The following is a 22209-nucleotide window of genomic DNA, read 5'->3' as shown; positions in this document are numbered from 1 at the left end:
CTCAGATTGAAGATCTCTACAGTATGTAACCTTTTGTCACCATTTGAGGTATCCTTTTTAGTAGACTTTTCATTTTGATATCTCCAAATTTGGATAGCATTGTCAGACAAAGGGTGGATAAATGCAAGTATTATTCCCACCAGCCGTCTAAGATATGGACTGTTCAGTTTCGGGTGGAGGGTAGAAAACCACCACAAAATGAAAGGGATCCTTTACAGCAGGGGTGTTCAAATTGATCCATAAAGGGCCGTGTGGCTGCAGGTTTTCATTCCAGCCATGCAGCAGCACACCTGACTTGGCTCATTCAATCAACTGAACTGTCTTCACACAGTCAAATACTTGCAGCCACACCCACCCTTGATTAAAGGGTGGGTGTGTCAGTTGATTGAATAAGCCAAATCAGGGTGCTGCTGCATGGCTGGAATGAAAACCTGCTGCCACACGGCCCTTTATGGATCAATTTGAACACCCCTGCTTTACAGCATGACATTGCTGACTGACTGTTATGCCATCAAACACCAATAGCCTTTTTCTAGCAGTGCGAGTAAGGCTCTAGGACAGGGGTGTCAAACCTGATCCATAAAGGGCCATGTGGCTGCAGGTTTTCATTCCAGCCATGCAGCAGCACCCTGATTTGGCTTATTCAATCAACTGACACACCCACCCTTTAATCAAGGGTGGGTGTGGCTGCAAGTATTTGACTGTGTGAAGACAGTTCAGTTGATTGAATGAGCCAAGTCAGGTGTGCTGCTGCATGGCTGGAATGAAAACCTGCAGCCACAAGGCCCTTTATGGATCAGGTTTGACACCCCTGCTCTAGGAAGAGTTTGGAAGGTTGTGTGCCTTTTAGTTAAGCTAATTTTACAACCTCCTTAGTGTTGCTTTACACAGCTGCTTCTTCCTCATCTTCATCACTATTCTTTAAGTGTCACTGCTTCGTTTAATTATAAAAAAAGAAAAAAATCAGTCTGTTCTTAATAGCACTCAATTAATTTATTGACACAACAAGTCTAACTTAAAATCTAACTTAAACCAGTCTGCTGACTTTTCAGGATTCTCTTAACTATGTTTGTGTTATTTGTCTCTTCTTTTAGTGGCCATCTCTTTAATCAGTGACCTTTGCTTTTTCCTTTTATAACATTTTTATATCATCTTTTTTTATCAACTTTTATATCATTTTTCTATTCTCATGTCTGATCTGATCATCCCTGTCCTCTGTTTAATGTCTACAATTAAAATAAGAAAACACTATCAAACTGTTCTTAACACTGAATGAATTTACAAACTTTGTTTCAGTCCACATATAGAACGTTAACATGACAACAGTCTTTGTTGACTTTTCAGGATTCTCTTATACCATATAGCCCTGTCTCCTGTGTCATATGCCATCTTTAATTTAAAAAAAATCAAATTGTTCTCAACACTGAACAATTCATCTTTGCTGAGTGCAGGATTCTTGTACATATGTAGTCTTTCCTACTCTTTCTCCTAGTGGTCATCCCTTTTGTCAGCATCAGTGTCCTTTGCTTTTCCTTGTAAATACTTTTTTCTTATAGCCATGCTCTGATCTAATCCCCTTTGCAACATCGACGTTAATGTTCGCTGTCTCGTCCTGTGTATTCTCAGCAGTATTCTCAACGGTATCACTCACACTGCTATTACCACCATCGGATTCAGGAGTTTTCCTCTTAGCAGGGGAAACTTCTGCCACTGCACTTGTACGTTTTAGCCAGCGGTCCATGTGTTTTACAGCGAAAGTCCAAGAGAGGAAGAGTGCGCGCGCTGTATCTGTGTGTATGTGTGAACTGTCTGTGTCTGCTGTTTTTTTTTTCTGAGTAGGCTACGGGGGGGAGAGGGGGGTCAGTCAGTAAAAGGAGGGTTAAATTCAAGTAACCTTGAGAACAGAATGTAGTCGCGCATTCACACTGATCCATTATTAGATTGACATTGTCAGGCAATGCAGTAATGTGTGCGGGAATCTCTCGCATTAAAATCGTTAAAGGTGCGGGAATTAAAAAAAATATGCGCGATACCCGCAATCCCACGCCCAAATTCAGGCCCTGAAAGGTACTGTTTATCTTGAGAAATCGCAATTGTTTGATGGATTTTGCTTAAACTTTAAATGACTTTTGCATAAAATGTGAATACAGATGATTTTCTTTTCGCAAATTGGAATAAAACTTCACAATTTGCGGACGTGCGAGCGGCTAGCGTGAGCCCAGTAAGTCCTCCTCCTCCTCATGTCTGTTGGACCCTGCACCCACTGCACTTCTTAAATCTTGTGTATCTGCTATCTCCCCTTATATTGCTCATTTGATTAATCAGTGTTTTGCTTTAGGCACTGTTCCCATCTCCCTCAAAATTGCTTCAGTTACACCAATACTAAAGAAACCTGGTCTAGATTCTCTTTCACTGTCCAATTACAGACCCATTTCAAATCTCCCTTTCCTAGCTAAGGTAATGGAGAGAGTTGTAGCCTCTCAGCTTCATACTTTCCTTGCTCATAATGATCTCTGTGAACCCTTTCAGTCAGGCTTTCGCAATATGCATAGCACTGAATCTGCTCTCTTAAGAGTTGTTAATGACCTCTTGCTCTCAAGTGATGCTGGTCATCTCAATGTCCTTGTTCTCTTGGACCTCACAGCTGCCTTTGACACCGTACATCATGAGAGACTCATTTCCAGACTATCTTCTTTTGGTATTACTGGCTTAGCTTTATTCTGGTTTCAGTCATATCTAGTAAACAGGCAACAGTTTATTTCTATTGGTGTTCATAAATCATCCACTGCTACTGTTGCTCAAGGTGTGCCTCAGGGTTCTGTCCTTGGTCCCCTTCTTTTTATATGTTTCTCCTATAGGCCAGATTATTCGTAACCATGGCCTTAAGTTTCATTGTTATGCTGATGATATTCAAATCTACATCACTATCACCCCTTCCATAGCCTCTGTTCAGCTGCTAAGGACTTGCATCACTGACCTTAAGCAATGGCTGCATAAGAACTGCCTTAAAAACGCTGGCAAAACGGAGGTTCTGTTAGTAGGTACCAAAAGACAGGTTCAGAATTTCTCCAGTTTTACTATTGATGTTGATGGTGTGTCTATTCATCCTTCCCAAGTTATAAAAAACCTTGGAGTTATCTTTGAGTCCACCCTTACGTTTGAACCCCATCTTAAACTAATTACTAAGAATGCTTTCTTTCACCTCCGCAATATTGCACGTCTCCACCCTTTTCTCTTGGAAACTGATGCCAATATGTTGGTCAATGCATTTATTTTTTCTCATCTTGACTATTGCAATTCTCTCTTTTATGGTCTCCCTGCCACATTGCTCAATCGCCTGCAGTACATCCAAAACTAAGCAGCAAGAGTCCTCACACTCACCAAGCGCACTGCTCACATCACTCCTGTTTTACAGCAACTGCATTGGTTGCCAGTTATCTCTCAGATCAAATACAAAATCTTGCTTTTAACCTATAAAGCTCTTCATGGTTTCGCCCCTTCCTATCTCTGTGAGCTAATTCATTTGTACTGTCCCTCCCGCTCCCTCAGATCTTCTGTCTGTGGACTTCTGACTGTTCCACGTTTTAAACTGGCATCTATGGGTGGCAGATCATTTAGTGTTGCTGCTCCTAAACTTTGGAACTCGTTACCACAATCGCTTCATGACTGTTCCACTCTCTCTTCCTTCAAAGCTAACTTGAAAACTTTTCTCTTTACCTCACACTATTCTTCCTAGTTTTTTTTTTTTTTGGTGGTAACTCTTGTGTAAAGCGTCCTTGGGTTTGTGAAAGGCGCTATATAAATTGAACTTATTATTATTATTACTATTATTATTATTAGGGCCCGAGCCCTATAGGGCGAAGGCCCTATTGTTCTTGTAAGAGTTCACTATTATTATTCTTCCGTCTTCTTCTTCTTCTTCTTTATTTTTCTCCGCTGTTGGGCCATTTTCGGGGCGCTTGCCATGGGCAAAAACGCACGAAATTTGGCACCAGTTCCGAGAATTGCCACCGCTACTCAGAACCAAAAGCCCAAACTTGGCCAGGGCTCAGGGCCTCTATAGCGCCCCCTAAGTCGTTGTGATTTTGGCCTCCCGCATTAAGGTGCCTGGTTCCCATATAGTTTGTAGTAGTGGCATGCCATTTGGTATGCATATGTATCTCACTAAGCCGGACAAAAATGTAATGCCAATGCATTAGCCACGCCCAACAGGAAGTGAGGTAATTTCACTTTTGTGCGAAATGCATGGCCACGAAGACGGCGCAACTCCTCCTAGACCGTTCATGGGAATGTCACCAAAATTGATACACATCATCTACAGACATGGCTGAAAAAAGTTACTAAATACGTTTCACGTACGATAAACCGTTCAGAAGTTATACGTCAATCAATTTTCACTTCAAAATTTTACATGCTAAAAAATTCATAACAAATCTTCTAATTGCTCAAAACTGCTCATACTTCACATGCAAATCACTCATTGGGCTTCTGACATGTTACCCAATTTCTGTGATATTTCGCCACTGGGGGCGCTATTTTTGGGCAAAAAATCCAATCTTTCCTCAAATTTGGTCAAACTTCACGGCCACCCTCTTACTACCTCCCATGTCATGTATTCCGCATTTTGGGAATTTTCGTCCATGGGGGGCGCTGTTTTTGGCCGACGCAATTGCTCCAAAACGGGTTTTTGGTAAATAATTCCATAATGCTTTTCCTTCACACCACTACCTTGTGATAGTGCGTTCCTGTTGTAGACACTTATTTTTCCAACTCATAATCGCTCATGTACAGCATAGCGCCACCTTCTGACATGGGAAAAACCAAAAAATTTATTCTTCAAAAATCTATATCTCATCTTCTATTTACTCAATTGTCATCAAACTTCATACGCAAACTCTTCATAGCTCACCTGACATGTACGCCAAATTTTGTGCACTTTCGCCCCTGGGGGTGCTGGTTATGGCGGAAATGATATTGCAGCTTCTGATTTGTCAAACTTGGCAAGCAAACTCTTTTCAAGACCCTTATTGGGGCGCTTGCCATGGTCGACAACGCACGAAATTTGGCTCCTTTTTCTTAGACTGCCACCGCTACTGAGAACCAAAAGCCCAGATCCAGGCGGGCCTCAGGGCCTCTATAGCGCCCCCTAACTCGTTGTGATTTTGGCCTCCCGCTTTAAGGTGCCTGGTTGCCATGTAGTTTGTAGTAGTGGCATGCCATTTGGTAGGCATATGTATCTCACTAAGCTGGACAAAAATGTAATGCCAATGCATTAGCCACGCCCAACAGGAAGTGAGGTAATTTCACTTTTGTGCGAAATGCATGGCCACGAAGACGGCGCAACTCCTCCTAGACCGTTCATAGGAATGTCACCAAAATTGATACACATCATCTACAGACATGGCTGACAAAAGTTACTAAATAAGTTTCACGTAGCGTAAACCGTTCAGAAGTTATACGTCAATCAATTTTCAATGCAAAATTTTACATGCTTAAAAATTCATAACAAATCTTCTAATTGCTCAAAACTGCTCATACTTCACATGCAAATCCCTCATTGGGCTTCTGACATGTTACCCAATTTCTGTGATATTTCGCCACTGGGGGCGCTATTTTTGGGCAAAAAATCCAATCTTTCCTCAAATTTGGTCAAACTTCACGGCCACCCTCTTTCTACCTCCCATGTCATGTATACCACATTTTGGGAATTTTCGTCCATGGGGGGCGCTGTTTTTGGCCGACGCAATTTCTCCAAAACGGGTTTTTGGTAAATAATTCCATAATGCTTTTCCTTCACACCACTACCTTGTGATAGTGCGTTCCTGTTGTAGACACTTATTTCTCCAACTCATAATCGCTCATGTACAGCATAGCGCCACCTACTGACATGGGAAAAACCAAAAAATTTATTCTTCAAAAATCTATATCTCATCTTCTATTTACTCAATTGTCATCAAACTTCATACGCAAACTCTTCATGGCTCACCTGACATATACGCCAAATTTTGAGCACTTTCGCCCCTGGGGGTGCTGGTTATGGCACAAATGATATTGCAGCTTCTGATTTGTCAAACTTGGCAAGCAAACTCTTTACGGTGTTTCGCGGGGACGCATGCCCCCGCCCCCCCTGGCCGCTGGCGCAAGGGCCCGTCGAGGCCGCTTGCGGCTTTAATTATTATTATTATTATTATTGTGTATCCAAACTTGCTAAGGTTTGTGCTGCTTCTAATCTGGCTTTTTTGGCAGATGTTTCATTTATCCTGTTGCTTCTTGATACTGCGAGATGAGTTTTCTTCTTGATCTTATCGTGACCTAATTTAAGTGTTGGTGCCCAATCTGGATTTGTTTCATTGCGTAGGTTTGCCAGTTGCTCCTGCAAGGTGAGAAGCAGAGTGTTCCCACTAAAGCTCAAAAGTTCAATTTAATCAGCGGAAAACATAGCTTTAATTAGTACCGAACTCTTACCAGATATAAAGTGGTCACCACACACGCGGGTGTAATTAGCTTTTTCCTTTGTTAAATCCTTACGATGCATGTTTTTGAACCACAGCGCATGGCGTTCTCTGGACAGTTCTTCATCTGTTTTGTCACCGTTTTTTAAATTATTTTAGGAATTCCGAAGAAGCGTTTCTCTTTGTCACAAGTAGCATTATTACTGCAATTATATCCCACACACAAAGTAAGCATTGTCTTTTTTCAAAGGCAAGGAAATCAAAATAAAATCACGAAGTGTTGCAGCAGCTCACACATGAAGCGCCGCTACTGTATCTTGGTTGTTTTATTATCCAACATGGCGGACTTCCGATTTGGAAAATGAGTGCGACATCACATGCACATGAAGAATTAAACCACTGCACTTTGTGTCTCGCTGTCCTTTTTGTGCTTGCATTAGAGAGTGACCTATGAACTGCTCTCCTTCTGTACACAACACTTGGTTTATTTGCTTTATTTTCAGAAGGAAAGCGCTGTCATGATCCATCCATCCAGCCATTATCTGTAGCCGCTTATCCTGTTCTACAGGGTCGCAGGCAAGCTGAAGCCTATCCCAGCTGACTGTGGGTGAGAGGCAGGGTACACCCTGGACAAGTCGCCAGGTTATCGCAGGGCTGACACAGAGACAAACAACCATTCACACTCACATTCACACCTATGTTCAATTTAAAGCCACCAGTTAGCCTAACCTGCATGTCTTTGGACTGTGGGGGAAACCGGAGCACCCAGAGGAAACCCACACAGACACGGGGAGAACATGCAAACTCCACACAGAAAGGCCCTAGCCGGCCACTGGGCTCGAACCCAGGACCTTCTTACTGTGAGGCGACAGTGCTAACCACTACACCACCGTGCTGCCCGCAGTCCTGATCCTTTTTGTCAAAATAAACTGAGATCTTTTTCTCACTGGATTTCTGAGGAATTTTTTAAAAAGTCTCGATAAGAGACTATAAATAAGAGCCGAGTTTGAAGTTAGAAATGTCACTGGATTCTGTAAATCTTATCTTTCTGTTCACATGTCCACAAAACACGCGTTTCTTCCTCCATTTGTTCTTCACAGCATTTCTCAAATGCTCCATTTTTGTAACTTCAGGTGAACCAGATGCTTCCTTTGGTTTGTTGAGACTCAGAATTGCTTTAATCTTAACTCCTGATTTTGATGTTTGATTTGTTTTGAACTTAAACAACTGAAAGTTTTAGGTCTTTAAGCGCCTGTTGATGTCTTTATGAAGAAATTAGGGATGCACTGATACATCGGTCAAATATCAGTATCTGCCACTATTCCCCTTGTTGACTACCATCGGCCTATCGGTAAATAAGATTGAATTTGCCGATGTCCGTCGCCAGTGTTTTGGTTGCAGTTGGATGGTCAGGCTCCGACAGTAGTTCAACAGTAGCAACATACACAGACAGAACTGGTTGCACATGGCACAAGGCAAAAAGTGCCGAGCGCACCTGTGGCTTGTTTTCAAAGTGAGCAAAAAATGTTGGCTGTGTAGGAGTATTTCACTGTCTCGGAAACAAATCTGCGATATGCAGTTTGTAAGACATGTTCGAGTGACATTTCAAGAGGAGGTGCTACATCTAAGAATTTTAGCACATCAAATCTCAGCCATCTGAAAAACAGACATGAGGGAGAAATCAACAATTACCTGAAAGCGGATAAAAAACAGAACTGGACAAGAAGAGGGAACAAATCGCCACCAGCAGGACTTAGTCCTTGATTAGCACAGCATTTGAGAAAGGGGAAAAATTTCCCCCAGACAGCACCAAAGCTAAAGAGATTACTAAAAAGGTGATGGAATTCATCACGTTAGATGACCAGCCTTTCTCTGTAGTGGAGAACACGGGATTTAGAGGCATGATGGAGTATATGGAGCCCTGCTACACATTGCCCAGCCACCGCCATTTTGCCGACGTCTCTCTCCTTGAAATGTACAATGCTGTGGCCACACACATTTATGAACTACTGGCTTGTGACATCCCTGCCATCAGTTTTACAACTGATATTTGGAGTTCAGATGTTAGCCCAGTGAGCATGCTTAGCCTCACAGCACAGTGGATTGACAGGATTTTAAACTGATAAAAGTGATGCTATACTCCCAGGAATTCACAGGCTCCCACTCTGTACCTGTCATCTCAGAAGCATTTGAGAAAATGTTTGAAACGTGGGAAATAGACAAATCTAAAGTTCATGCTGTTGTGAGATATAACGCCAGAAATATGGCAATAGCTATGATGGACAGCCGTCTGGCTAGTTTTGGCTGCATGACTCACACCCTGACTCACATCCTGTCCAGGATGATGTTATGAGCCAGCGCAGCATCTCAGATGTTGTGTCAATAAGCCAAAAGATAGTTGGTCACTTTAAACACTCACCTCTTGCTTACTCCCGCCTGCAGGCAGTGCAGATCCATTTGAGGATGAAACCAAAACAACTACAGCAAGATGTGGCCACTCGGTGGAATAGTACATTCTACAGTACATGATGCAGAGCCTTCTCAAACAAAAGGTTCGAGAAGGCTCTGCTGCAGGCTCTGTACATATGCTGCAGACTATGACCTCCCCACAACCCTTACTGCAGTCCAGTGGGGATGAGTTGAAAATTTTAGCACTTTTCTCTTCTCGTTTGAACGACTGACAAGAGAAATCAGCTCATCAGAGGCATTGGCTGCTGTCGTGATCCCCAAAGTCAGCCCTGTCTTTTGAGCAAGGAGACTGACACAGACCATGGTGTGAAAACAACACAAATCACATTAGTGGAGGCTGTAAATAAGCAATTTGATCAAATAGAGTTTGATCCAATTTTCTCCATTGCAATCTCACTGGATCCCGGATATAAAGACCGCTACTTTGATGACGACATTAAACAACATGCACGAGCAACGCTGGACACGCAACTTATGGATCGGCCTGCTGCCGGTGTTGGAGATGGTAGAGAGAGCAAGAGGGTGTGCACAGACAGGGCACAGTCCACTCTGCATGATATGTTTGAGGAGATTCTGGAGGAAAATGGACCAGAAGTGCCAAGGCGAAGCCATTGCAGCAACTGGATGCTTACTTTGCAGAGCCCAGAAATGATAGTGCACTTGGATATTGGAGAAACAATCACCTGTGTTTTCGAGTACTGGCACAAATGGCACGCAAATACCTGATTGCTCTATGCACCAGCATAGAGAGTGAGTGGCTGTTCAGCTCTGCATCTCACATCTTGGATGAAAAGAGAAACAGACTGAGCTGCAACAAGGCAGAGATGCTTATCTTTGTAAAGAAAACATGCATCTCACTAAAAAATAGACTATGAGGTAACGGTGATTTTCCTTTTTTTTTTTTTAATTATGGGACAGTTTTTCCCAAGAGGACAACTTTTGTTTTGTGAAGAGGCCCACATTCAGCCCCATATTCCATCCTTCTTTATGTTTGTGCTCAATAGACACAAGAACATTTGTATTCTGTATGAAAAACAAAGGGCGGCATGGTGGTGTAGTGGTTAGCGCTGTCGCCTCACAGCAAGAAGGTCCGGGTTCGAGCCCCGTAGCCAGCGAGGGCCTTTCTGTGCGGAGTTTGCATGTTCTCCCCGTGTCCGCGTGGGTTTCCTCCGGGTGCTCCGGTTTCCCCCACAGTCTAAAGACATGCAGGTTAGGTTAACTGGTGACTCTAAATTGACCGTAGGTGTGAATGGTTGTCTGTGTCTATGTGTTGGCCCTGTGATGATCTGGCGACTTGTCCAGGGTGTACCCCGCCTTTCGCCCGTAGTCAGCTGGGATAGGCTCCAGCTTGCCTGCGACCCTGTAGAACAGGATAAAGCGGCTAGAGATAATGAGATGAGATGAAAAGCAAAATGTAAATGTACTTATTTGACTCATTATTATTTTTAAATTATATTTTATTTTTATTTTTTAGTCACTTTTACATTTATATTTAATTCATGTTTCACCAAAAGGATGTTTTTGTTGGGCTATGGAAGTACAGAAAATTCTTATTATTAAGTAGGCAATTGTATAACAGGCTAAAGGGATTTCGAAGCAGTTTTTCAAAAGAATTTCTTGTTAAAGAAGGTTATTACCTCGCCCGGGGCAGAGTCCACCAGGGGTCGAGGTATTGTTTTCGGTGGGGTTTCTTTCTTTCTTTGTTTCTTTCTTTCCTTCTTTCTTTGTTTTTTGTTAACGATATTATGGGAAAACAGTTGGACCAATCTTCATGAAACTTTCAGGATAGATGGGCATTGGTCTCAAATAGAACCTTCAACATTTTGAGGGTCATCTGGTCAAAGTCACCAAAAAGGTCAAAATTGTTTTTGTTGTGGCTACTGCCTCATATAGAGGCGCTAGCCACTATGTCATCGTGCTGTAAGAATGTAAGAGTGTAACAATTGCGCATGCGCATACACATGTTCCGATTAAAATGGCCGGTGAGTGTATACAATTCAGTTCACCATTCGAAATAAATGGACTAGACTAAAGAAATCACTTTCAGACATGTTTATACTTATTACAGAGGGAAAGTGCGTTCCACTGAGCTCTAGAGGTGGGCCATTTCCAGGAAATAAGAGTTTCGGTCATGGCAACAGCGTGTGTATGTCAGCCTCGGTTCAGAGGTTTCAGTTTCGAAAGCTGTAAGAGGTAGAATAATATAAAGTACAGAGACTTGATATATTTTACTTCTGTGGTTTTTAAATTGTTCGTTTTTGGATTACGCTTTATTTTTTGTGTCTACTGCCTCATAGAGTAAATATATATACTATATTTACTGTATGGACATGGTATCAGAAAAAAATTTATTTATAAGCAGTAGCCACATGTACCCATAGGGTACCTATTTTTTTTCACGATATCTTCCTTCATATTCATCATAAGTGCTACCGAGCGAGGTTTGTTTTGCCTGGCAACACTTGTTAAATATTGTTTTCATGAAATTGTACAACTGAGTATGTGCTTATTCTAAGTTAGTGTAATGATGGGCTGAAATGCTTTAAAATGATTCAGTTATTTTTCTCTAGAATGATTTCTTTGTTTCCCTGTTGGATAAATAATAACAAAACTTAATAATAAAACCCCAAAAAAAGAAAAGGTATTGGTATATATCAGTTATCGGCCAAATTCTTATTTTAAAAATTGGTATCGGTATCAACCTAGAATTTCAGAATCAGTGCATCTCTAGAAGAAATGTTAAATAATTAATGTTTACATTTGTATTGTTTGGTTTTGTTGTAAGGTATCCACCATTTTTTGATGACAATCCCTTCGGTATTTATCAGAAGGTTCTCTCTGCCAAGCTGAACATCCCACGCCAGCTGGACTTCTACGTACAGTAAGCAGGAATTTCAGACAAAATAATATACAGTATGTTAATGGTCTTTATTTCATTCCATTGCAAATAAAATAAAAAATAATATAAAATAGAACACTGAGATTAGGTTAAAGGTTTGTTTATTTGCCTCTTCAAGCAAATGTTTGGCTTCTCCATAAAGTTTTACATAAAGCACAAATTACTGCAATAGAATATTTTAAAATGTCTATATTATTGATGTTTTTATTTTTTATATTTTGTATTTAATTTTTAAAAAAGTTAGATTACAGGGTTGTTTATTTGCAATTCATATAATCTATATTAATTTTATTTTAAATAAAAATAAAATCATTTTATTTTAAATAATAAACTATTATTATTATTATTATCAGGGATCTCATTAAGGGCCAGCGCCTGGCGTAAAATCCAGCTATGATCAGCCTAGCGCCTGTTACTTTTCAAATTTCTTCAACCAACAATGCTAGTAGATTTTCTATTTTCCAAGATCTTTACTTTCCTATGGTTATCAGTGGTTATTTTCACGTTCTTTTACATTTTTTACTGTGTTTGTGTATCGCGGCGGCTTTATGGCCTTGACCTTCAATCACGTCAGCTACACTGTATGAAAGCTTGATGCTGATTGACTGCTTGCTGCAGCAACATTGGGGTGCCAGAAAGCTTGTTTCTGATTTACTACAGTTCAAAATGAAAAGGTGACAGGACCAGCCAACCTTGTCCAGATTCGTACCAATTTTGGCAAGAAAGGTGCCCAAATGAGGAGAGATCGGTAAACAAATAACTATTCTTATGAAAGAGTAAAGACCATAGATATTGAACATGATGAATGTCTACTTGATCTTCCAATGCAAAATGTGAACTTCGGTGAAGTTGTTGAGTCTTTCTGTAACTGTCTCACACCGTGACGGTCTGTTTGTGTGAAGGTGAATTAAAAACTAGGGCCAATGGCCTCATTTGAAATGACATTGGTGGTAGCATACAAACACAGGACATTTGAATAAGATTAAAAAAGACATTATCTCATCTAATAGGCCTAGGTTAATTTAAAAATGAACAACTATGAAGACGCATTTCTTTTCATTTTTTCCAGTATAATTTTGGAGACAGACTGTCAGGAGACAGTGACAGTGCCGGATAATGTTCACTACAGTACTGTTGGCAGTATTGCTAGGTTAAGGTCAGTGAAAATGAGGATACTTGTAGTTCAGAACTGGATTCCAAATCTGCTGCTGGTGGGAATGGACATCTATTTGTGTGTCCTTGGTCCTTGTTAAGTGCTTTTTTTTTTTTTTGCTAGTCAGTAGTTAGTTTTTTTAAGACTAGTCAGTCAGTAGTCATGGTGAATAGATAACAGCTGCAGTAGCTGCTATATTCTGTTCTCTGAACAGTGCATGCCCCCTCTGAACAGCCTTCCCTGCTTTAATCATGCTACTTTTAGTTTTCACGTTTGATGTGGAACATATGTATATGGACTCTGCTTTAGTGATGTGGCATTATATTTATTATTAATAAATACAACCCCGATTCCAAAAAAGTTGGGACAAAGTACAAATTGTAAATAAAAATGGAATGCAATAATTTACAAATCTCAAAAACTGTATTCACAATAGAACATAGACAACATATCAAATGTCGAAAGTGAGACATTTTGAAATTTCATGCCAAATATTGGCTCATTTGAAATTTCATGACAGCAACACATCTCAAAAAAGTTGGGACAGGGGCAATAAGAGGCTGGAAAAGTTAAAGGTACAAAAAAGGAACAGCTGGAGGACCAAATTGCAACTTATTAGGTCAATTGGCAATATGTCATTAACATGACTGGGTATAAAAAGAGTATCTTGGAGTGGCAGCGGCTCTCAGAAGTAAAGATGGGAAGAGGATCACCAATCCCCCTAATTCTGCGCCGACAAATAGTGGAGCAATATTAGAAAGGAATTCGACAGTGTAAAATTGCAAAGAGTTTGAACATATCATCATCTACAGTGCATAATATCATCAAAAGATTCAGAGAATCTGGAAGAATCTCTGTGCGTAAGGGTCAAGGCTGGAAAACCATACTGGGTGCCCGTGATCTTCGGGCCCTTAGACGGCACTGCATCACATACAGGCACGCTTCTGTATTGGAAATCACAAAATGGGCTCAGGAATATTTCCAGAGAACATTATTTGTGAACACAATTCACCGTGCCATCCGCCATTGCCAGCTAAAACTCTATAGTTCAAAGAAGAAGCCATATCTAAACATGATCCAGAAGCACAGACGTCTTCTCCGGGCCAAGGCTCATTTAAAATGGACTGTGGCAAAGTGGAAAACTGTTCTGTGGTCAGACGAATCAAAATTTGAAGTTCTTTATGGAAATCAGGGACGCCGTGTCATTCGGACTAAAGAGGAGAAGGACGACCCAAGTTGTTATCAGTGCTCAGTTCAGAAGCCTGCATCTCTGATGATATGGGGTTGCATTAGTGCGTGTGGCATGGGCAGCTTACACATCTGGAAAGACACCATCAATGCTGAAAGGTATATCCAGGTTCTAGAGCAACATATGCTCCCATCCAGACGACGTCTCTTTCAGGGAAGACCTTTCATTTTCCAGCATGACAATGCCAAACCACGTACTGCATCAATTACAGCATCATGGCTGCGTAGAAGAAGGGTCCGGGTACTGAACTGGTCAGCCTGCAGTCCAGATCTTTCACCCATAGAAAACATTTGGCGCATCATAAAACGGAAGATACGACAAAAAAGACCTAAGACAGTTGAGCAACTAGAATCCTACATTAGACAAGAATGGGTTAACATTCCTATCCCTAAACTTGAGCAACTTGTCTCCTCAGTCCCCAGACGTTTACAGACTGTTGTAAAGAGAAAAGGGGATGTCTCACAGTGGTAAACATGGCCTTGTCCCAACTTTTTTGAGATGTGTTGTTGTCATGAAATTTAAAATCACCTAATTTTTCTCTTTCAATGATGCATTTTCTCAGTTTAAACATTTGATATGTCATCTATGTTCTATTCTACAACCCCGATTCCAAAAAAGTTGGGAAAAAGTACAAATTGTAAATAAAAACGGAATGCAATGATGTGGAAGTTTCAAAATTCCATATTTTATTCAGAATAGAACATAGATGACATATCATATGTTTAAACTGAGAAAATGTATCATTTAAAGAGAAAAATTAGGTGATTTTAAATTTCATGACAACAACACATCTCAAAAAAGTTGGGACAAGGCCATGTTTACCACTGTGAGACATCCCCTTTTCTCTTTACAACAGTCTGTAAACGTCTGGGGACTGAGGAGACAAGTTGCTCAAGTTTAGGGATAGGAATGTTAACCCATTCTTGTCTAATGTAGGATTCTAGTTGCTCAACTGTCTTAGGTGTTTTTTGTCGTATCTTCCGTTTTATGATGCGCCAAATGTTTTCTATGGGTGAAAGATCTGGACTGCAGGCTGGCCAGTTCAGTACCCGGACCCTTCTTCTATGCAGCCATGATGCTGTAATTGATGCAGTATGTGGTTTGGCATTGTCATGTTGGAAAATGGAAGGTCTTCCCTGAAAGAGACGTCGTCTGGATGGGAGCATATGTTGCTCTAGAACCTGGATATACCTTTCAGCATTGATGGTGTCTTTCCAGATGTGTAAGCTGCCCATGCCACACGCACTAATGCAACCCCATACCATCAGAGATGCAGGCTTCTGAACTGAGTGCTGATAACAACTTGGGTCGTCCTTCTCCTCTTTAGTCCAAATGACACGGCGTCCCTGATTTCCATAAAGAACTTCACATTTTGATTTGTCTGCCCACAGAACAGTTTTCCACTTTACCACAGTCCATTTTAAATGAGCCTTGGCCCAGAGAAGACGTCTGCGCTTCTGGATCATGTTTAGATACGGCTTCTTCTTTGAACTATAGAGTTTTAGCTGGCAAGGGCGGATGGCACGGTGAATTGTGTTCACAGATAATGTTTTCTGGAAATATTCCTGAGCCCATTTTGTGATTTCCAATACAGAAGCATGCCTGTATGTGATGCAGTGCCGTCTAAGGGCCCGAAGATCACGGGCACCCAGTATGGTTTTCCGGCCTTGACCCTTACGCACAGAGATTCTTCCAGATTCTCTGAATCTTTTGATGATATTATGCACTGTAGATGATGATATGTTCAAACTCTTTGCAATTTTACACTGTCGAATTCCTTTCTGATATTGCTCCACTATTTTTTGGCACAGAATTAGGGGGATTGGTGATCCTCTTCCCATCTTTACTTCTGAGAGCCGCTGTCACTCCAAGATGCTCTTTTTATACCCAGTCATGTTAATGACCTATTGCCAATTGACCTAATGAGTTGCAATTTGGTCCTCCAGCTGTTCCTTTTTTGTACCTTTAACTTTTCCAGCCTCTTATTGCCCCTGTCCCAACTTTTTTGAGATGTGTTGCTGTCATGAAATTTCAAATGAGCCAATATTTGGCATGAAATTTCAAAATGTCTCACTTTCAACATTTGATATGTTGTCTATGTTTTATTGTGAATACAATATCAGTTTTTGAGATTTGTAAATTATTGCATTCCGTTTTTATTTACAATTTGTACTTTGTCCCAACTTTTTTGGAATCGGGGTTGTAAATAAAATATGGAATTTTGAAACTTCCACATCATTGCATTCCGTTTTTATTTACAATTTGTACTTTGTCCCAACTTTTTGGAATCGGGGTTGTATAAATAATTAAGCTTTTTTTTCTTTGCAGGTTAGTTTAATACTAATAAATTATTTATTTCAAAAACACAGGTTTAGTTAATAATTCATGTTTTATTGGCTGACATTCCAACTGTATGTGTAGGCTATTAATTACACTAACGTTAATTTTTTGGATTGTTATGCCATGTACTCAGTTTCATGCACAAACTGATAAATACCCATAAAATAGCATTAAAAATGGTCATTATCAACAGTGAAAATGGGGTCTAGAATGCACCAGATCGCACCAGAGAGCATCTAAAAATTGAAAATCCCCCCCCCATGGGGATACCCCGTCCCACAGTCTTCCCCATTGCGCCGGGCCCAGGTATCACACCCATTGCTCCACCCCTTACTTCCTTCTTTCCACCCCTATTTCATTTCTTAAGGAAACCCCTGATTATTATTCATCTCATCTCATTATCTCTAGCCGCTTTATCCTTCTACAGGGTCGCAGGCAAGCTGGAGCCTATCCCAGCTGACTATGGGCGAAAGGCGGGGTACACCCTGGACAAGTCGCCAGGTCATCACAGGGCTGACACATAGACACAGACAACCATTCACACCTATGGTCAATTTAGAGTCACCAGTTAACCTAACCTGCATGTCTTTGTACTGTGGGGGAAACCGGAGCACCCGGAGGAAACCCACGCGGACACGGGGAGAACATGCAAACTCTGCACAGAAAGGCCCTCGCCGGCCCCAGGGCTCGAACCCAGGACCTTCTTGCTGTGAGGCGACAGCGCTAACCACTACACCACCGTGCCGCCTGATTATTATTGCAATAATATATTATTTAATTTTTTAAAAAGAATAAAACACAGAGATTTGGTCACTTAATATAATATTTTAATCACATTATTATTATTATTATTATTATATTTTGTTTTTAATTTATTTATTTTATTTATTTAACACTGAGATTGGCTTAAATGTTTGTTGGGTTTCTGTGAAAACAATTCAAGTAGTATTTTTTTAAAACTTTGTGTTTTATTTTAATGTTTTGGATTTAATTTTACTTTAAAATATTAAAACACTGAGATTAGTTTATAGGTTTGTTTATTTGCAATCCAGAGCAAATGTCAGCTTTTCTATGTAAAATAAGCAAGGATGTTTGTTTTTGTACAATTTTTATCCTTGCATTTGTATAATTTTGTTTCAAAAACTTTTTTTGTAATTGTTTTTTGTAATTGTGTACTTTTTTTTTCCCTTTAGAGACCTCATCAAGAAACTCCTTGTGGTTGATAAAACAAAGAGACTCGGCAATTTGAGAGTAAGTGACTTTATAGTAGTTATCAAAAATAATAAAATACTTCATAAACTGACTTTTTGAAAAAGACTATATGTACTATTTGTACTATATCCTGCAATAGTACAAATTAACAACATGTTAAAATCAAACCTGTCACATTAGTATTGTTAGCATCATGCTAGCTGTAGACTGAATAACCACAAAATTTACAAAATCACTGGATTAAAACTGAACGTTTGTTCTTCATGTGCTCCAGTTTTCAGTTGTGTGGATTTACTTTGGTGTGTTTTCAGAGATTTGATCAGCGATTAACATCTAAACTCTGCTTCTTTATTGGTTTTACACTGGAGCCAGTGTGGCTAACAGGAAAGGATTAGCTGATTACTAGCTCGTTATGATTACATTATTAGTGTCATGTTAAAATGGTGGCCTCAGACAGTGTGACCATGATTTAAATCAGCTGCCACTGTGCTAAAATCGGACCACTAGATGAAACATTTGTTTGTTAAAGACTTTGAGCTTTGACCTCACACTTTATTCATCTTTAATGACTGAATAGTTTTGGTTGTTTCTCACTGGTGATATTTACTAACCTGGAGTTTGTGTAACGTGACATTTACACCGTTACAGCTGTCTCGCATTGCCTTTGATCTTGTAGGGTTATTTTTCTTTTCCAATCCCCCACCAAGCTGTAGCTTGACACCAGGCACTTTTATAGTTTACTGCATCCTGGAAGTCAGATAGGACGCTGGATTCAAGGTCAAACAAACCCCATTGCCAGAAGTGGAACTTCTGACTTTTCCCCCCACTTCCAGACTGACTGAAGATTAACCAGGAGTGGGATCAAAGGTCACAAGGTTCTCGCTAAAATTCAGTCCTGTTTGCCTGTTAGGAATTTTTGAACACACACAACTAACTAAAGAGGAGGGGAAAAAACCTGGTTGATTGATTTGCTTTATTCACTTACACACACCGGCCACTTTATTAGGAACACCCATCTACTCAGCCAAACCTTGACAGCAGCACAATACATAAAATCATGCAGATACAAACCAAGAGCTCCAGTTAATGTTCACTTCAAACATCAGAATGGGAAAAATTGTGATCTCTCTGTGATTGGCGTGGGTGTTGGTTTGCGTCAGATGGACTGGTTTGAGTATTTCAGAAACTGCTGATCTCCTGGGGTTTTCACACACAACAGTCTCCAGAGTTTACACAGAATGGTGCAAAAAGAAAAAAAAAACATTGAGTGAGCGGCAGTTCTGTAGGTGGAAATCTTGTTGATAAAAGAGGTCAGAGGAAAATGGCCAGATTGGTTCGAGCTGCCAGGGAGGACATAGTAACTCATATAATCAGTCTTTACAACTGTGGTGAGCAGAAAAACACATTGGGTTCCGCTCCTGCAGCCAAGAACAGGGATCTTAGAATCAACACAAGGCTAGTTTATCTTAGTAACTCACACTGCATTGAACTGTAATATGAGAAGTGCATTTTGCATTCAATGGTGGATTTTTTTTTTTTATACTGAATTTAATTTTTTTTGAAAGATTCATCAATGACAGCACTTCTCTGAAATATTTTAGTGAAAGGATGAAAAAGGACAGCAGCAGCGCCGCAGTTCACAAAGAACTCAAACTAGACATCTGTGTTTGTGTCTCGTCTCAATGGGAGATTACAGTACTCAGGATGTGTGTGTGTGTGTGTTGTCAGCTGTGTTAACAGTTTTTTTTTTTTGCCTCTTACCAAAGCAAATGGTGTGTGTGAAGAGAGTTTCCAGATAGTTTTTAGTTCCACTGCTGATCCTGCTGCATTTTCTGTTTATTTCATTTACAATGCAGTAGAAAAGCTTGTAGTTTTATATATGAATAAATATTATGTTTGAGACGAAATAGAAATTAGTGGCTAATCATGGAGGCATGTAATCCAAATACTACAAAAAAAAAAAAACTTGTACTGATTCTTGATCATTTGATAACTGTTTTTCTTGATGAGTGTTCTCCTGATTTCAGGGCGGAGCGGAGGACGTGAAGAGCCACAAATGGTTTCGATCCGTAGACTGGGAAGTTGTTCCTCAGAGAAAACTAAAGGTATAAAAACTGTACTGAACCCCCTGTGGAGGGCATTTGGTGTTCTCCATATTATTATCTTTCAGCAACATCACGACGTCTAAGAAGGCAGTCACTTGTAAAAAACAAACATATGACTCTGGAATGTTTTGTTTTTTTTTACTTTCTAATATCTCTAATAATGTAAGCTCCACCCCCTTCCTCTATATCACATTAATAAGGTTTTGGTCAGTGCTCTCATCTCAACTTGATTTTCTCACTTACAGTAAAATGGAGAATGGTTTGTGTTTGTGTGAAATCAAATCTATCAGTGTATGTTTGATCTAGCTAACATTAGACATTTGTAAAATAACTAATTAAAAAAAAAAAGAAATTCAACTGGCTGTCCATCTAAGGATGCACAAAATATTAATTATAGAGGTGCCAATAATTTTGAAATCATTGTAGTACTTAAATTTGTTTTGAGTTTGACAAAAAAAATATATTTTTGTTTAAGCTCAAAGAACACAAAATGCTCATGTCACTGATCCTGTACTGTTTTGCGATTTGTGTTTTTAGTCATCGCTTATGAAAATGAACAATTATTGAACTTATTTTGAACATTTTCTAGTGTTTACAGGCAGAAAAAATAATTGGTGCAAATGCTTTATTTATTTATTTATCTATCTATCTATTTTACTTTTCTTCTATCCGAGTCAGCCAATCATCATTCCCGAAGTCGCGCACGAGGGAGACCCGTCGAATTTCGAAGCTTATCCTGAAGAAAAGCGCAAAAAAGAACCTGCCATTTCCCCAAAGGACCTGGAAATTTTTAAGAACTTTTGAATACAACCACAGCTATTGATACTTATTTATGTGTCTTTTGCTTCTTTTCACTAAGGGCATGTGCTGATAGTCAACGGTACGATATGTCTCACGGTGGTAAACATGAGCACACTAATGTTACTGCAGATTACTCATGGAGTTGTCCTGTATTTGTGGAAGACACGGACACCGTAGGCAGGCACTCTGGATGGCTTTTGAGCTCCTGAGATAAACTTTGTCTCATTCAAAATGTGGAGTTCCAGGAGAGTTTGGATTACACTATGGTCACTCTTTATAAATATAACGTTTGATCATGGAGATGAACTCCATGTCTCACAGCTAATGTTTTCATTTCTGTCGTCAAGAATAGTTCTGTCTTGTTATTTCAACTTAATAACTTTTCAAGTTATTATCTTATGCCAGTTTTTCTCAATTTCATCGTCTCATTATTTCGACGTGATATGTAGCACTGGGGGGAAACCCTCCTCAAATAAAGAGTTAGTAAATAGAAATAACACAAGGCAAAATAGCAAGTTAGTAATTCTTATTTATTTATTTATACATACATCTATCTTACGGGTAACGACTTCTATAATATGCATGTCGGTAGGTTGCCAGGATTCGTTGTCATGGTTACAGTTTGACAGCTGACGTAACAGCATAGTCAGGTCTCCGTACTGGTGAGTTGTTTCTTTACAGCTCTGTTTTGAGAAAGATGTGCAGGTAAACATGCAGCGATTTTCACAAGATCACATGATAACCAGCTCGCAAATTGCTTATGGTTTAATGAGTTAAATGTTGGACAACAAAAAGGAAATATGTAGCAGCTTTTCAGAAGTATATTAAAATGAAATCTCATAAAATGATGGCGAGATGAAAACTACACTTCAGCACACATCGAGTTCCACTCGGTCTTGTTCTATTGTCATGTCTAGCCTTGTAACGTAGCTATAATCTATGCACTTTGGTAGATGTTTTGTTTGTTCTGCAAATGCTCATAACCTTTATTGCAAGTTATTCCAAATGTACGCGTCTGTTCTCTGGGAATTATTATGCAACTTATGTTTATGATCTATGCAGATCCATTTGTTTAACCTGATACAATTTGACCTGTCTGAACGTGATCGTCTCTCAAGCTGTAAGTGTATGATGCTAATAGAACTAACATTATAGCTACTCTTTGTTTGTTTGATGTTATGAGATGCTTGATTGTGTAATAAAGAAGATTTTTCAAAAGATATCTTTCTTTTGAATATGTTTTAGTGTAAAAGTAAGCATATTTCAGGAACTCTAATTACTTTTTTGGGTTATCTGAAAGAAATCAAATACTTGGGGGCATGTTGTTATAGGAAAATAATCAACAACAGTTGATTATGCAGTGCTGTGGTATAATGCCTTGCTCATTTGCACCCCTATGGGCCAAGAATGTAACCAAGAAAAAATAATGCACTTGTACATTGTACTTCAAATTTTCCAGCTTGGTAAAGGCTCACTCACAACCCACTATACATGCTACTATGGGTGGTCTACGATAAAAAATTTGGCAA

General features: G+C 39.8%; 1 protein-coding gene across 2 annotated transcripts in view; it reads left to right on the top strand.

The window, feature by feature from the left end:
• The window catches only part of LOC132895997 (cAMP-dependent protein kinase catalytic subunit PRKX-like), a 45088-nt gene extending 23223 nt beyond the window's left edge, over positions 1–21865 (top strand). The window contains exons 5-9 of one of the 2 annotated variants that reach the window (XM_060936727.1): positions 11707–11802; positions 12890–12976; positions 17756–17813; positions 19802–19879; positions 20558–21865. In XM_060936727.1, the coding sequence (XP_060792710.1) occupies positions 11707–11802; positions 12890–12976; positions 17756–17813; positions 19802–19879; positions 20558–20683 (445 nt within the window). In that variant the 3' untranslated portion in view covers positions 20684–21865. The remainder of the gene's footprint in view (positions 1–11706; positions 11803–12889; positions 12977–17755; positions 17814–19801; positions 19880–20557) is intronic. The other variant, XM_060936728.1, reaches the window with a different exon arrangement.
• Positions 21866–22209: the final 344 nt, after the last annotated feature.

Source organism: Neoarius graeffei, chromosome 13, assembly GCF_027579695.1.
Source record: "Neoarius graeffei isolate fNeoGra1 chromosome 13, fNeoGra1.pri, whole genome shotgun sequence".
NCBI classification, from domain to species: domain Eukaryota; kingdom Metazoa; phylum Chordata; class Actinopteri; order Siluriformes; family Ariidae; genus Neoarius; species Neoarius graeffei.
The sequence above is the reverse complement of the archived record's forward strand: the minus strand, read 5'-3'. Positions and strand labels throughout refer to the sequence as shown.